General features: G+C 52.2%; 2 protein-coding genes across 4 annotated transcripts in view; one reads left to right on the top strand and one right to left on the bottom strand.

Annotated features, from left to right (window-relative positions):
* The window catches only part of RETSAT (retinol saturase), a 15,852-nt gene extending 3,752 nt beyond the window's left edge, over positions 1-12,100 (bottom strand). The window contains exons 1-10 of one of the 2 annotated variants that reach the window (XM_079792535.1): positions 10,916-12,099; positions 9,441-9,623; positions 8,879-9,120; positions 7,948-8,149; positions 7,305-7,502; positions 5,425-5,544; positions 1,138-1,276; positions 744-853; positions 494-660; positions 142-301 (exon numbers count right to left, since the gene is read on the bottom strand). In XM_079792535.1, the coding sequence (XP_079648661.1) occupies positions 142-301; positions 494-660; positions 744-853; positions 1,138-1,276; positions 5,425-5,544; positions 7,305-7,502; positions 7,948-8,149; positions 8,879-9,120; positions 9,441-9,623; positions 10,916-11,867 (2,473 nt within the window). In that variant the 5' untranslated portion in view covers positions 11,868-12,099. Of the gene's footprint in view, positions 1-141; positions 302-493; positions 661-743; positions 854-1,137; positions 1,277-5,424; positions 5,545-7,304; positions 7,503-7,947; positions 8,150-8,878; positions 9,121-9,440; positions 9,624-10,915 lie in introns of both variants that reach the window. The other variant, XM_079792536.1, reaches the window with a different exon arrangement.
* The window catches only part of ELMOD3 (ELMO domain containing 3), a 27,167-nt gene continuing 23,219 nt past the window's right edge, over positions 11,395-15,342 (top strand). The window contains exons 1-2 of one of the 2 annotated variants that reach the window (XM_079792540.1): positions 11,395-11,534; positions 13,980-14,265. In XM_079792540.1, coding sequence (XP_079648666.1) covers positions 14,212-14,265 — 54 coding nt within the window. In that variant the 5' untranslated portion in view covers positions 11,395-11,534; positions 13,980-14,211. Of the gene's footprint in view, positions 11,539-13,979; positions 14,266-15,342 lie in introns of both variants that reach the window. The other variant, XM_079792539.1, reaches the window with a different exon arrangement.

Here is a 15,342-nt window from a genome sequence, read left to right on the forward strand (position 1 = left end):
AGCTTCAAATCAAGCCCAGGTCGCCAGCCTGCAGGTGTGGGAGCTGCAGGGGCAGAAAGACCTGAGGACAGGAACAGAGGACTGTGGGTGATACGGAGGCCTAGGGGCACAGCTCCTGGCAAAATGGGGCAGTCAGTGTACCTGTCAGGTAGAGGTTGGGGATGGGGCTTTGGGGCCTGATGGAGGCTATGGCATGAGGATGCAAGCGGCCCAGGTCGTGGTCAGCCCCATAGCAGGCTCCCTGGAAAGCAGCCAGATAGAACTGATTGGTCAGCGGGGATCCTCCGGTCACACTGTCCACCTAAGAGGCAAAAAAGGCAGCCACAGGGTGGGAGTGAGACCTTGTGAGATGCTCATCTTTCCTCTTCTGCTCTCCTTGAATGAGTTGCTGGCCTGCATGGGTTCCCTGCCTTCCCCGGAGCTCAGTTATCTCAGGGTAATATTTCCCTGGCCCAAAGGAAGGAGAGAAATGGTAGTCATGTGGTCTACCTACCTTTCCCTCGAGCTGTGGGAACACCTTCAGGACAATCGACAGAGAGGCTTCAACAAAGGAGGACTTGAGGGTCTCATAGTCGCTGCTCCGCTTTCCATTGGGCTCCTCCCGCCACTCCTCAAACCACTCATAGCAGGTGGGCACCAGCACGACCATTGTGGACCGGTCTGGGGAGGCAGAGCTGGATTACTGCTGCCTGGTCCCTCCCGCCCCAACCCCCTCCCCAGGACCTCAGGACCTCAAGCCCCACCTGGGAATCGGTCCTCCCAAGTCGGGTCCTTAGCTGATGAGGGAGCAATTATGAGAAAGGGCATGTGTGCGGCAGCCTTCTCCCTCGGCATCGACAGGTAGTGCTCCATCCTGAGGGTGAGAGGAGTGTGGCTGCCCAGCCCAAGACCTTGGTCCTCACAGCCACCAGCACTCGCCAAGGACAGTTCATCCCCACGGACACCCCCTCACCAGCAGGGATGGAGCTGAGGGACAGCCTAGGTGCACAAAAGCCCTTCCTGGGGTCGGTGCTTGCCCACCTCCTCCCCTTCCGTCTCCTGCACTGACTCCCCGGCATCCCGGGAGGAAGCAAGGGTCCTGTGGGCTGTGGGCCCATGCTGACACCCTCTCCCCCCACGTGCACACACACGCCTTACGCCTTGTCCATGTCTGTGTCAAAGTAAACGTAGTGGTTGGTGGCCTGCAGCCCCAGGTCCTTCTTGGTGCCTCGTAGGCAGATGAAGACAGAGAAGATCCCCAAGCCGGGCCGCACCATCTCTAGCTGCTGCTTCACACCTGCCAAAGAGAGCTGGTGAGCGCTGTGTGCACCGGGCCAGAGGTGGTGCCCTGCCCCAGGGGAGCCTGCTGAGCCTGCTCGCTGTGTCTGCAGCCTCAGCTGCCAGCCTAGCGCCTGGGCCATTTTTGTAGCGTCATTTCAACTGCAACTGTTGAAATAACAAGTAATTGGCAGGGGCCTGCTCTCCTGTCTCCGCCTGTGAAGGCCGCAACGCCAGACTTCTACTCTTCTGCCTCCACCCACTTCTGCTCTAAGCACCTTTAGAAGCAGGTAGCGCCCAGCCTCCCTGAGCTGGCTCACAGCGCCTGCAGGATAGTCTCCGGCTAACTGCCTCCAATCTTCCCCTAATGTCTCAATTAGGAGTGGATGACTAGGCTCCATGCTATGAAGACCACAGATATGAACAGTACTTCCTTATGAGCCTTAATTTCAGTATGAACTTGAAAATAAACCACCTAATAAATGAACATACACAATTCATAATGTGCAGTACAGTCAGCACAAGGCCTCAAAAATGATCAGCAATGCAGATGGACAAAAGCAAACAGCATTCCTGGCACCTGGCGTTTCAGGATTCAGCCGGGAGAGGGAAGAACAGAACAGGAGGGAGGCAACAGCCGTCCGATGTCCCCTGGACTACAGCTGGCCTTCCCCACCTCTCAACAAAGCACCCCAGACCAGTTACCCAGAAATGGCTCCTACAGATTCTTATCCTCTGTCCTCGTTCCCAGGACCATCCCAGCCCCTGCTTGAGGGTAGCACTGGCTGCTTTGCCCGTTCATTTAACGACTATTTGTGGAGGACCCAAAATGCGCTGACTCCTCTGGGGATGCTTCAAGGAATCGGATACGCTGCCTGTCTGCTGGAAAAGAGACTTTTCTGAAATAAGCTGGATGCCCTCCTATAGGCTGCAAAGAATGAGTGCTATGGGCAGCGTGACATAGAATCTATCAAAAACAGGCCACTCTGGAGAGCAAAAGGGAGTGTTATAACAATTACAGAAGGACAACTGGCCTTGGACAACCCAGCCATGAGGAGGGGAAGGCGGGCTCCCCCAATCCCAGTATGGAGCAGTGGACCGCCCTGGAGCCGCAGGAGCTCACCGCTGGGTCCCGGCCTCCAGGGGCAATCTCACTGCTGGCACGCCCTGTCCAGGTTAGGTTGGGTGGGCACAGAGAGAACCAAGGGCCCGGAAGTGAAACCTCCAAGGTCTTATGAAGCCCCCTGGAACAGCAACCACCTCCGCTAGCCCGCTTTCCCTCTCCCCAGCTAGAAGGAAGAGGTCCAGGGACCATATACCTGGCAGAAAATATAACCTAGAGTCTCAAACAAGGCACAGTACACCCAGCCTTTTTCTCCACGCAGCCTTAGCCCCTTACTGACATCATGAGACCAATCTTTCCCACTCAAAAAACTTCCGCTCCAAACCCCCTCAAGGCTCAGCAGTGGGATTTAAGAAAGGCGCTCCCATCCACAAAGGTTCCCTCTGCCTGACCATCTCACCTCCGCCCTTGACCCCTCCTGCTCTACCTGTCCCACAGGCCAGCAGGTATTTGGTTCCTATCTCTGAGGGGCAGATGGAACTGTGAAAACGTCCACCCCAAACAGCTAGAAACAAAGGAGTCCCTGCACGGGGGGAGGGGGGGGCTGAATTAAACATCACCCTGCCACTGCCTGAAATGTCCTCAAATTAGAATTCATCTGGAATTCAGCCAGGCGGGGGCTCGTGCCCTTAGCCTGTTTTCAGGGCTGAGCCACCTAAGAGCAGTGACAGCTATTCCCATACAGTGAGGGAAGGCAAGCTGGATAGGTAGCATGCGGCCTGGAGAGAAGGCAGGCCTGGGTGGGACCCGGGATCAAAGGTCCGGGGAGAGAGGGAGGCAGGAAGCACCAAAGGCAAAGTCTGTTGGTCAGTCCACCCCGCCCCGCCCCACTGCCCTGCACCGGGCAGTCTCAGCCTCACCCCAGGCAGCTTACCCAGGCTGAAGGAGGAGGCCTTCGCTGGCAGCAGATGCTGGCTGAGGCCCAGCTAAGTGAGGCAGAGGAATGAGAAGGCTGGTTTTCAGTCGAACACATACCATAGGGACAATGACGACTGCCACCCACCCTCTCCCCGACGAGGAAATGCAGGCCCTCACTTTTCTACCGAACCCACCCTGCTGCCACCTTCCCCAGCTCCTCAAAGAGCAGCCGCAAACCCCACTGTGAGGTGGAGCGCTCCTTCCACGGGCTCCTGGCTCCTTCGTGCCTTTCTATCGAGACGGCATCCGAGCTGCTCCTTTCTCTCCACCCCCAGCCCCAGCCAGAGGCCTTCAGCTACACCCCTCCCTACCCGCTGGGTCCCTGGTCCCCTCCAGGCCAGCGGCCTCCTCTCCTCAGGTCACACCAGTAGCGTCTAGTTACACAACATCCTAAAGTCCATTTCAAAACAGTTACCTCTCACCTTATTTGGCTGACCTGCTCTCCACCCCTTAGTGAGGCCTTTTCTCTGGAAGCCCCATGCCTCTCAGCTCAGAGCCAGGTACGAGAGCATTCTCCCACTCTTCTGCCTCCATCCACTTCTGCTCTAAGCACCTTTAGAAGCAGGTAGCGCCCAGCCTCCCTGAGCCGGCTCACAGCGCCTGCAGGAATCTCTCTGCATGGCACTTAAATTAGGAGGAGGATGGCTCTCTCCCAGGTGGCTATGAGGATCAAATACAAAAGCGGTTCTCAACCTGTGGGTCGAGACCCCTTCGGGGGTCGAACGACCCTTTCACAGGGGTCGCCTAAGACATCCTGCATATCAGATATTTACATGATGATTCATAACAGTAGCAAAATTACAGTTATGAAGTAGCAACGAAAATAATTTTATGGTTGGGGGTCACCACAACATGAGGAACTGTATTAAAGGGTTGCGGCATTAGGAAGGTTGAGAACCACTGAAATACAACGGCAAAGCCTCTCGCACAGACCTACCCAGGGCCAACTACAAATAGGTCTACCTCCTGCCCAGGTTGGGTAGCTCAGGTGGTTAGAGCGTTGTCCTGGCAATACACCAAGGTTGTGGGTTCGATCCCCAGTCAGGGCACATACAAGAATCAACCAATGAATGCATAAATAAGTGGAACAAATTGATGTTATTCTGTCCATCTTTCTCTTTCTCCCTTCCTCTTTCTCTCTAAAATTGATTACAAAACAAAACACAAATAGACAAATATGTCTACCTCCTCCTCCACAAAACCAGGCTTTTCTTTTTCTTTTTTAAAATATATTTTTGTTGATTTCAGAGAGGAAATGAGAGGGAGAGCTAGAAATATCAATGATGAGAGAGAATAATCGATCAGCCGCCTCCTGCAAGCCCCCTACTGGGGATGAGCCCACAACCTGGGCATGTGCCCTGACTAGAAATCAACCGTGACCTCCTGGTTCATGGTTGACGCTCAACCACTGAGCCACACCATCTGGGCCAGGCTTTTGTTTTCAGACACGGTCTATCAGAAAAGATGGCTGCATTGAGGCTCATTTCTACCCTGGTGCCCAGATTTTGGGCACAGCGTTCAAGGAACAGAATGAAAGGCTCAGCCCCAATATGATTCCTGAGAGAGACAGGAAAATATAACCTTGGTCTCAATAGGGCACACAACCATTTTATGAAGCCTTTCTTCTCCACGCCAGCCTGAGCTTCCCTGACTGATAATGCCAGACCAGTCTTCCCCCTCAAAATAAGTGAGAAATTAAGGAAGGAAGCAGGATTCATACCACAAACATAATGAAAACCCAAGAAATGTTCCTTTTGGACTCTACCAACCATCATTCACCATTAGAGAGATGATTAAAGATGTAAGAAAACCGGAAATGGGCAACTTGGAACGGAATCTTAAAAGAGGAGAGGGGAAAGTGGTTGAGGTTATGAGGGGGAGGGAGTGACTGTGCCACGCATGAAGAGATAAATAAGGATCAAAGGGTCTTTGGGGTGATGTGATATAAACCAAGTTTTCCCCCAACTCCTACACAGAGGAGCAAGTTAGAGGCCAGTGTGTCCACCTTTTCTGCTTAAGTACAGAGGGCAGCCATCTCCCTGGGAAAAGCATCAGCCCGGCTGCGTGAGCTGCTCTAGAGGAGCGATGCTGGGGAACTCGGGAGAGAGCCACACAGCCCGTGTTACCTGGCAGACAGCGGGCAGTCTCTGGCAATAAGTACTTGTAGGTATTGAACAGTCCTGCGTCAGAGATCACGATGGGGCAGTGGATGTTCACCAGCTCTTGGCCCTTCTTCACACTGACACCTGCAGGCACACGAGCATGACTGAGGTTCTGTGCGCCCCAGGAGGGAGAGGCTCACATCCCGCACAGGTCTCTCCCAGCCTCCACTTCATTTTCTCAGACCTGGGCGTCCGGGCCACCTGGGGCCAGACGGGCACACCCCAGGCAAAACTGCAAAGTCCTCAAGCACTCTAAGCGTGCCCCACAATTGCTCTGCGCTCGCCTTCCCCAGCTGCCTCCCCACCCTGGGCGGGCTCCCTTTTCTTGAGCTAAACCCAACCATCTTCACACTGACCCCTCCTATCAGCCTTCCACCATCTGGTTCCTACTGTGTGTCCACCTCATTGCTGACCACTCACCAAACCATAGGTACATGCATATGAAACAGCTGATGGTCAACCATTCCTGACCTATGAAAATGGCAGTTTCTAATGCCTAAAAATACTCAGCTCTTTCATACCTCAGTGCCTGCCTTTGCACCTTCTGTTCCCCTTGCCTGGAATAACCTCCCCCAACCACTGACTAGCTTCTTCTGACCCTTTATGTTTTATATATTTTTTTATGGTTGACACTAGTACGGATGTGCCCCACTCCCCATCTTCTGACCCTGTAGGACCTGGCTCGAGCACCCCTGCCTTCCTCTGAGGCCGTCCTTGTTCCACCATCCTTCACCTCCAACTTGAGCATGTGCCTCTGTATGGCACATAAATTAAATCAGAGTGATCTTCCTTATGAGACCTGAAGCTTCCTGAGTTAAGAGGTTAGGTCTTGTCTTTTTATTTTCATCTTTTATCGCCTAGCACATGAAAAACACAAGTAAATGTATTCTAAACTGAGTTTAATTGAACTGACAAAGCCACCTTGCTTCATGGACCCCTTCAGGCTGGCAGAACTTGCTCCTGAAGATGAGAGAAAATCTCACAACTACTGACCGCCACCTCTTTCTTACCACCAGCAGCTTCCTACTTTCTTCTCCGAGTGTGTTCTCAGAGACCGCTGATGGCCTCTTCTCCTGGATTTTTGTGGGGCACTGGGCCACCCACTCGCCACCTCCACCTTGAAAGGTTCCTCTGGTGAATTCACCGTCACACCAGCCATGTTTTCTCAGGCCTCTCTGGCCCCTTCCCTGATGCTCCTTAAGGACCCACGAATCGTAGATGCCTGCTCTGTTTCCCAGAGTCCTTCCTTGCATTGGCCCTCTCCTCATGAAGTCCTTCCATAGTGGGATTTTGACTTTCCGTGCAGATTACAGCAAAGACCTGAGCCAGGATAACAGGGTTCTAGACCCCACTCTGCCATTAACAGGTTGAGGGCAGGGTATCCTGCTGGCCCCACACTGCCCTAGGGAGTGCCCAGATCACGTATTCATTCCATCATCACCGACACACATTTATTGAACCTCTATTATGTGCTAAAATCTATAGACAAATATTAAAAAGACAGCCCCTACACTCAAGGAGGTTATGCATTACCAGATAACTATTCTTATCTATTGAATAAATGATTAAATACTGCTCTTTGCAAACCATGCAATGTTTCCTATGTCCTCTTTATCTCCAGATTAATAACTCCCCGAGCCCTTACAGGGGCAGATTCCAGCCTGTAAGCCCTGCTCTGGGCAGATTCCAGCCTGTGAGCCCTGCTCTGGGCAGATTCCAGCCTGTAAGCCCCACGAGGAAGCCAGTCCTGCTACACTTTCTGCCCTCAGTGCTTTCTTTCCCCTGCAGCCCAGGTCTCGCCCACCCCAGCCCAGGGCCCATGAAGCGCAAGGCAGGACTCTCACCACAGGCTTTCCCAGCTGAGTCCAGCAACACACTCTGCACAGAAGCCTTCGTCAGGACAGCGCCCCCGGCCCGCTGAATCACAGGGATGATGTGAAAGGGGATTTCACTAGAACCCCCTCGAGGATAAAAGGCCCCTTTTATGTAGTGGTCAACCAGCAGAGCATGCATGGAAAAGGTGGTGTGGCTCGGGGTCACGCCTACAGAAGGAAGGAGGGGCGATGAGGCAAATGCGGCAGCAGCACCAGTCAGAAGGGAACACCGACTCCTGGCAGGGAACGTGAAGCCTGAGTCTCTCCTTCCCAGGGTACAAATGATGCCCACGGCAGCCAGAGGCCGGTCTCCATGCAAATATGGGGTACCTTACAGATCTTGGGGGCCACTGAGACTGTCCTCCCTGCAAACTGCCATGCAGCCAAGACTGGGGAGGACAGTGCTGGTAGAAAAGGACAATCATCCAGGGTGTGGATGAAGGAATTTCACCAGGGCGTCCTGCAGGTAGGTAGGCAGACTTCTCATCCATAAACTCCAGAGGGCCTGGGGTTTATGCTGCATTTCAGCCAGCCAGGTACCTTCAGGGAGAAAGACTGAGAGCCAGGAGGGCGGCGCCGCCTCCTCCAGGAGCTGCCCAAGGCCAGTACCCACCATACGTGGGGAAGATGTAGCTGAGCACCGCCTGGAGCTCCCGGGAGGCCGGCAGCTGCTGCAGGGCCTCGGCCAGGCTCTGCATGGACCCGCGAAGGAATGGAGAGAACCAGGTGAGCAGCCCACACCTGCTGAGGAACTGAGCCACAGGCAGCGGGAGGGTCTTCAACAAGATGGCATGAAAGGCGCCCCTGGATGCCCGCTGGAAAGAAAACGAGCAGGAGGAACAGGTCTCATTTCTAGAAGTGCTGTGACAGAATCACCACTCCGTTAGCTTGTACTTGCAGCAGGCCCAGCAACACTTACCATGGCGGAACTGGGCTGAAGCTGGATTTTTAAAAACCTCTTCTCTGTGAATTCTTCCCATTCTACACTCAAATGAGTCTTTTTGTTTTTCATTTACTGCCTAAATTCCTTTAGAAAAATCCCAATCTTTCCCAGATGGTGTGGCTCAGTGGTTGAGCATCGACGTTTGGACCAGGAGGTCATAGTTCAATTCCCGGTCAGGGCACATGCCTGGGTTGTGGGCTAGATCCCCAGTGTGGGGGCAGAGGCAGCTGATCAATGATTCTCTCTCATCATTGATGTTTCTATCTCTCTCCCTTCCTCTCTGAAATCAATAAAAATATAGGTATTTTTAAAAGAAAACAAAGATCCCAATCTGATCTCAGATGAAGTGAAAAAGGGTAGTAATCTGAGGACACAGAAGCCAGCCTGGTCAGGAAGGAGAGCATGGCGCCCCCCCAGAGGCCAGAGTGAGAGTGGCAGCTGCCAAGTCCCTGCTCCAGAGGCACAGAAGTCAGCTCTGGAGGGGACTGAGTTCAGGACAGACATGACTGTTCCTCCCTTCCTGCCTCCCCACAGTGACTCCACAAATGAAGGTCAGCCTTGTCAGGAATACACAAGAGGATCCTTCGCATGTCCATGTTACCTTAACCAGCTTTATATACTTGTCAATGGCAGCTTCTTCCTGGGGAAACTTCTCCTTGAGACCCTGGATGTAGGCTTTCTCCCCGCTGTACATGGGGAACTCCTTTCGACCACTGGGCCCTTCTAGTACCATGACGTCAAAGGGAGAGGACAGGGCAGCCCAGTCCAGCTGCCCCTCAGTGATCTGGTCCAAGATAAAACGGCCAAAGCTGCCTTCCTGCATCCTCCCAATATAATGGATTCCTGTGGGGAGACAGACAAACAAGGTGTCTTAGGGATAAGGGGATTGAGCCCCGGACCCAGGAAGCAAGGTGAGAGAGGTTGTCCTGCTTGGCTGAATCCACACCCAGAGGAGTCTACCCACCCTTGCTGTAGGGAGGAGTTAGAGCAGAAACCACCAGATCCCTGCCATTTCAGCTCAATGGGTGTAGCTGTCAGACAAGGAAAGAGGTGCCCAGAGAGAAAACAGAGCCTCCAAAACAACAGAAAAGCTATCATCCCATGATGCTCCAAGCCTCCTGAAGACAGAGCATGTGCCCAACCCTTTTCCACATAAACCTTACCTGTGTCAAATTCGAGGCCATCCTTTCCAAAGGTATGACAGCAGCCTCCCGCCTTGGTATGCTGTTCCAGCACCAGAACTCGCTTGCCAGCTTTGGCCAGAATCGCGGCTGCAGCCAGGCCCCCAATGCCACTGCCAATCACCACCGCGTCCAGCTTCTCTGGCACCCGGCTGGCTGAGAAAGCTGCAGCAGAGGGAGGAGGAGGGGGGTGGGCTTCTCAGGAAGGGGAGCAGAGATATGGAAACCAAGGAAGACCTCTCTAGCTTGCCCAATGCTAGAAGTCTAGAGCAGTTTGGCAGAGACTCCTTAGTAGAATATCACATACATTTTACCTGGGAAATGCTCAGGACCAGCAAAGTGATTTGGTTTGATCTGAACTGATTTAACCGAAGTTGCTATGTACATGGGGATTTTCCCTACTTTCAAAGACAGTAGGAATCAGTAAATTTTTTTAAAATTTATGTGAAAGGGGAGGGGGGAGTGTGTGTGAGAGAGATCAATTTGTTGTTCTACTTATTTATGCACTAGAGGCCCGATGCACGAAATTCCTTCAAGAGTAGGCCTTCGCAGCTGCAGCAGCTGTCTGGATCCCTCCCTCACCGGCTTGGTCCGGAAGGATGTCCGGAAGGACATCTGGTCTAATTAGCATATTAACCTTTTATTATATAGGAGGATTCTTATATGTGTCCTGACCAGGGATCGAACCTGCAACCCTGGCTCATTTACTAATTCCTGCCCTGGCTGGGTAGCTCAGTTGGTGAGAGGAGGGATCACTTGATGTTAACACACATTAGCCACCTTGGCACACATTGTGGTGTGGCAAAACTAAAAATCATTTTAATTCCTTTTCTCTCTCTCCATTTTAAGCATAGACCTGACTCCCTTAAGTCCAGACACCTCTTGGGACATGACCCCAAAAAGCACGTTAGACTGTGGATCTACAAATCTGCCCTTTTCCTTTCATTTCCTGAAAGTGAGGATTGGTTTGTGAAAAGCTGTTAAACAACATGCTTAATGTGAAATGTCAGCCCTCACTCTAAACTTTGCTTGTTCTGAGCATCAGATGAAAACTTCATTGGGTTTTATAGTGGCTTTCTGATTTTGGTAGTCCATTGACGAGGGGAGTTTGAAAGTTGTTGTATACTGTTAAGGATTGTCTACCCATGTCCTGCCTTGAAATACAGTAATTATTTATGAAAAGCATCTTTAATAAAGCTGGATACAGTTTGCCTTTGGGAGGGGAGACAGAGTCTGGACTTGACATTGCCAAGACCTTGGCACACAGAGGACAGTGCGCGCGTCCGTGGGCTCTGGTTGGCGGCGGACACTAAAGCGGGGAGCCTCCACGTGCATCAAGCCTTCCCAGCACTTTGCATGGGGAGAAACTGAGGCCCAGAGGTCTGGCAGCCGCTCGCCCCGCCAGAAAGAAAGCGCCAATCAGCGCAGCCTCAGACCCCAAGGTCCCTTCCACTGACCTTGTTTCAGAACCTTCTTCCGGGCCTCCTTGTCCGTCACCAGGGGCGCGGGGGGCCGTTTGACGTCCTCGGAGAAAGGGTTCGGGGAGCTGCCTGAGAACAGCCCCAAGTAAACTTGGCGGAGCACGGCCAGCAGCAGCACGGCCAGCAGCACCAGGGGGAGCCACATGGCGCCTGTCTGAGGGCTGGCTCGCGCCGCCGGCGCCCAGATTTGTGGCGGAGATCCCACCCTGCAGGTTGTCCCGCCCAGCGGGAGGCGGAGGTTGGCCCGTGGAGCAGCCCGGTGTTTTTGGCCAGAAGCCCCGACTCCCGCGCAGGTTGGCCCTCCCGGCCCTCCGTACGGTCGGGAGGCAGCGCTCGGACTCCACGCCCGCGGGCGGCGCGCTCCTCCCCCGCCAGCGCGGGGCGGGTGGGCGCCTGCGCGGAGGAGGCCGGCGGCGGCGGCGGTGGGGAGGCTTTGGGAGCGCGCCGGGCCAGCCCGGGGGCCTTCAGGAGGGCATGTGGGGTGCCGGTGATGGTCCCGGGGCGAGGCGAGGCTGAGAGGCGCAGGACTGAGAGAGAACCCCGACTGGGACGCCGGAGACTTGGGTTCCGGCCCGCGCTCGGCCGAGGACCTGAGGCAAGTCGCTTTGCTCCATTTCCCCACCGGAGAGAGCGTGTCCGTGCGGAACCCGCTCCCAGCCCGGCCGCGGCTGGCTGCCTTGCTGGAGGGAGGTCTCTCTCGGGATCTGCGCCTCGCAGCCGGCCAGCGCCTGGCCCCCCGGCTCCCCAAACTGGCCCAGGGTTTTGGCCGCGGCGCCCCCAGGGAATGGCGTTGCCGTGGGCGGGGCCTGCGGGCGCCCCGGGCCTCCGGCTGGTCCCGTGGCACCTCCCCCCGTGGGGGCCGCCCGGGGACGGGGAGGGACGAGGGCGTCCAGCGATGAGCCCGACGAAAGGACCAGAGAGCTGCCATACCTGTGTGCGCATTTGTATTTAAGGCGTGGACCCCGTTTCTAAATTAAATACCTATTCAGGGAGTTTAAGCTCCAGCAAGCAGTGAGAAAGTCAAACCCTAAGGAAGCCCCTTCTCTAAAGCGGATGCACCATAAATTCTTCATTTAAAAAGGATCCATCTTGCCTGGCGGCCGTGACTCAGTGGTTGAGCGTCGATTTATGAACCAGGAGGTCACCGTTGGGCACATGCGGATTGCGGGCTTGATCCCCAGTGTGGGGTGTGCAGGAGGCAGCGATCAATAATTCTCATCCTTGATGTTTCTATCTCTCTTCCTCTCTGAAATCAATACATTATATATATAATTTATTTATTTAAAAGGAAGGCCGTTTCCTCGGGTCCAACTCTGAGGAACTTGCCTAATAGAGGTGGGAGTGACCTAAGAACTAAGAGCTCTTGTGCGTGTGACAGTTTGCTCCTCTCTTTCTCTGATAAGATAGTAACTGTCCCTGTTGAAGCCCCCAGCAGTGCTCCAGCCAGAACCCCGGCCCTAGCAGGCGTGTAAAGCTGCTCACGCTTCTGCTCTGCTGGGCTCATGTCATGCTCGGTAACAGAAGGGCCTTCCTGAGATTGCTGTTACCTTACCTGCCTCTCACCTTCCCCAGGCTGGCCCGTGTATGAGTGTTTTGTCAGACGCTGTCATGGAGGTCAAGGAGGAGGGGGAAAAGGGAAGCGGATGCTGAGGCCCCAGAGGACATAGTGAGAGGGAGCTAGTTCCCGAGGTGCCATGAGTCAGGGGCACTACCCTCTCCTCTAAAGTACAATGAGCCAGATGCACAGCCCAAGAGCCAGGAGGTATTCCTGCTCCTTGGGTAGGAATCGGTGTCCTACCCCAATGAAGAGTCCTGTTTGCTACTGGCAGCCGGTTCTTAGGGAATCCAAATTATATTCCCACAGTGAGGCTGACCTAGAGATGAGGCCCTCCTTCCTTAGACACTCGAGTCTGTGAAGTATGACGGTCAGTTGTGTGGGGGCCATCTGTCCATTATGATCTGGCTTTTTGCTTTTTTTTTTTTAATAATGAAGGAGGAAGATGATATGAAGCTTGAATCAAAGGCAGGCGTGCTTTTTTTAAAGTATGTTTTTATTTATTTTAGAGAGGGAGAGAGAGAGAAACACCCATTGGCTGCCTCCTGCATGCCCACTACTGGGGATCAAGCCAGCAACCCCGGGCATGTGCCTTAACTGGGAATCGAACTGGCAACTTCTTGGTGCGTGGGATGATGCTCAATCAGCTGAGCCACACCCGCCAGGGCTGACCTGGCTTTTTGTTGTGATGTATCCATGGGTCCCGCTCCCCTGTGATGGAAGTATGGGCCTCTCCAGCCCTCTTCCAAAGATGGATGTAGAATGAAAGAGTGAGTTAGCCAAACTGACCAAGCAGCTGCAACATGTGCAATATTGGTGACAACTGAAGGCGGCCAACATTGTGTTGCATTTTAAGTTTCTACCATCATAGGAACCAGATCTTATAAGCCCCTAGACCCACGCCTGAGCACTTCAGCTAAGACCACCCCTCAAGATGCCACCCATTAGCCTCACCTCTTTGATAAACTTCCCTGGATCCCATTAACTGCACTGTCAGAAACAGAACCCACCACTTACAGTGGTGCTGCTCCCTTCTGGATCCTGAGAACCCAGCCTTAGACTCCTGCAGGGTCCCCTTCTTTCCATCCAGTGGTATGGGTAGTAAGAGGCAGGCATTTGACTAAGGCAGGTTATTAAGAATAAGTTTATAGCCCAGCTGGCAAGGCTCAGTGGTTGAGCGTGGACCTATGAATCAGGAGGTGTCGGTTTGATTTCCGATCACAGCACACACCTGAGTTGTGGGCTCGATCCCCAGTGTGGGGCATGCAGGAGGCAGCAAGCAATGATATTTTTCTCATCATTGATGTTTCTATCTCCCTCTCTGAAATTAAAAAAAAAAAACTATTTAAAAAATAAAAAAAATATTTTAACATTTTAAAAAGAACAAATTAACATCAGATTTTTTTAAAGTCAGTTTTTCTCAACAGAAGCATAACTGAATGATGAAACCAGTTTTCTTTAAATTTTTTTTTTTTTTTTTTACAGGGCCGAGGCTTCGAAGACCTCAGGGACTCCTTTCAGTACTCACAGAAACCCACACCCTGGTGATGGCACATAGGGACTGTTTTCTTGCTCTAAGTCTGAATGACTGCCAAAAAGGAAGGCAAAGGTGGAGCAGTTGGATTTCTGGCTCTCCCCATAGCTTCTAATCGCAGACCTTAATAAACTCCTTTCTGAGCCCACGGACAAAGCTCACTTGAACAAATGATTCTGAGTCATGAATGAAAAATCTTGCTCTTTCCATAATGAGGAAGAATTAAGAGATGGACAGGTAAGCAAGCACTTCTGTTTTGGGGGGAAGGTTTTGGTGTGGGGTATATCATTAACAGTAATAAAAGCATATATCAAGAGAATGTGGAACTTTATGTTTAGGAAAAACCCTCATTATAGTTCTCTTTGTTCTATTAGAAGAAGCTTCTATTCACCTCTGCGTCAGTTGCCTTTCCTGAGAGTTTATTTTCTTAGTGGGTTGTGGGATTTGAGTTTGGGTTTGCTTGATAGAATGAGAATTTCAGTGAGGAATCTTTCTAGACATTTGTATTTCATTGATTTGTATTTGATTGATTCAGCCTGATTATCCTCAGACTCTTGGTTCAGTGTGACCTATCTCTGTGCAAGTCTTATCTTTCCCACTACCTTGCCTGGAAATGTTTTCTTCTTAGAGGAATGGAGAAAGAGATTGAGATTGATTTCTTGTTCCACTTATTGATGCATTCATTGGTTGATTCTTGTATGTGCTCTGACCAAAAAATGTATTCCTAAGTGAAGCCTCTGGGATTTAGTGGTAGGAACTAGGACAAAGCCTTTTTGCTTTGGGGGTTGCCTTCACTGAATTAAGACAGGTGAGCTGTATTTCCAAAGGGAAGTCTTTGGACACTGGAGGGGACTGAACTGGAGAGGGAAAGGAAGGATAAGATGAATCCTGAGTACACAGACCCCTGCAGGGAGTTGTTTAGCATGGTGAATCATCAAGTATTTTTGATAACGTATTTTGTGCCTAGTACTATGTGAATGAGTATGGGAAATATAAAAGAAGTATGCTAGTAAGAGAAGGTCCTTACGCTCAAAGCAGCAGATTCTGATTGGGGAGATAGGCCTTGGCAGAGAAACCTGTGGTATGTATAGAAAGGCTTTAGGGCTTAAGGTAAGTGAGATACCATTGTAGCCCCAGTTGGTAAGGTGGGCCACCTTTAGGAGACAGAACTGGTTTTGAAGGGAACAGAGGACACGGAGAAGTTGGAGGTAGGTGTGTATTCCAGAGGAAAATCACATGACCCCAGAAATAGAAGTGAGAGTAATTGCAATAGTGTGTTCATTGGATTGAAGTGGGAAATACTAGTACTTAGGC

The sequence above is a fragment of the Cnephaeus nilssonii genome (assembly GCF_951640355.1).
Source record: "Cnephaeus nilssonii genome assembly, chromosome: 15".
NCBI classification, from domain to species: Eukaryota; Metazoa; Chordata; class Mammalia; order Chiroptera; family Vespertilionidae; genus Cnephaeus; species Cnephaeus nilssonii.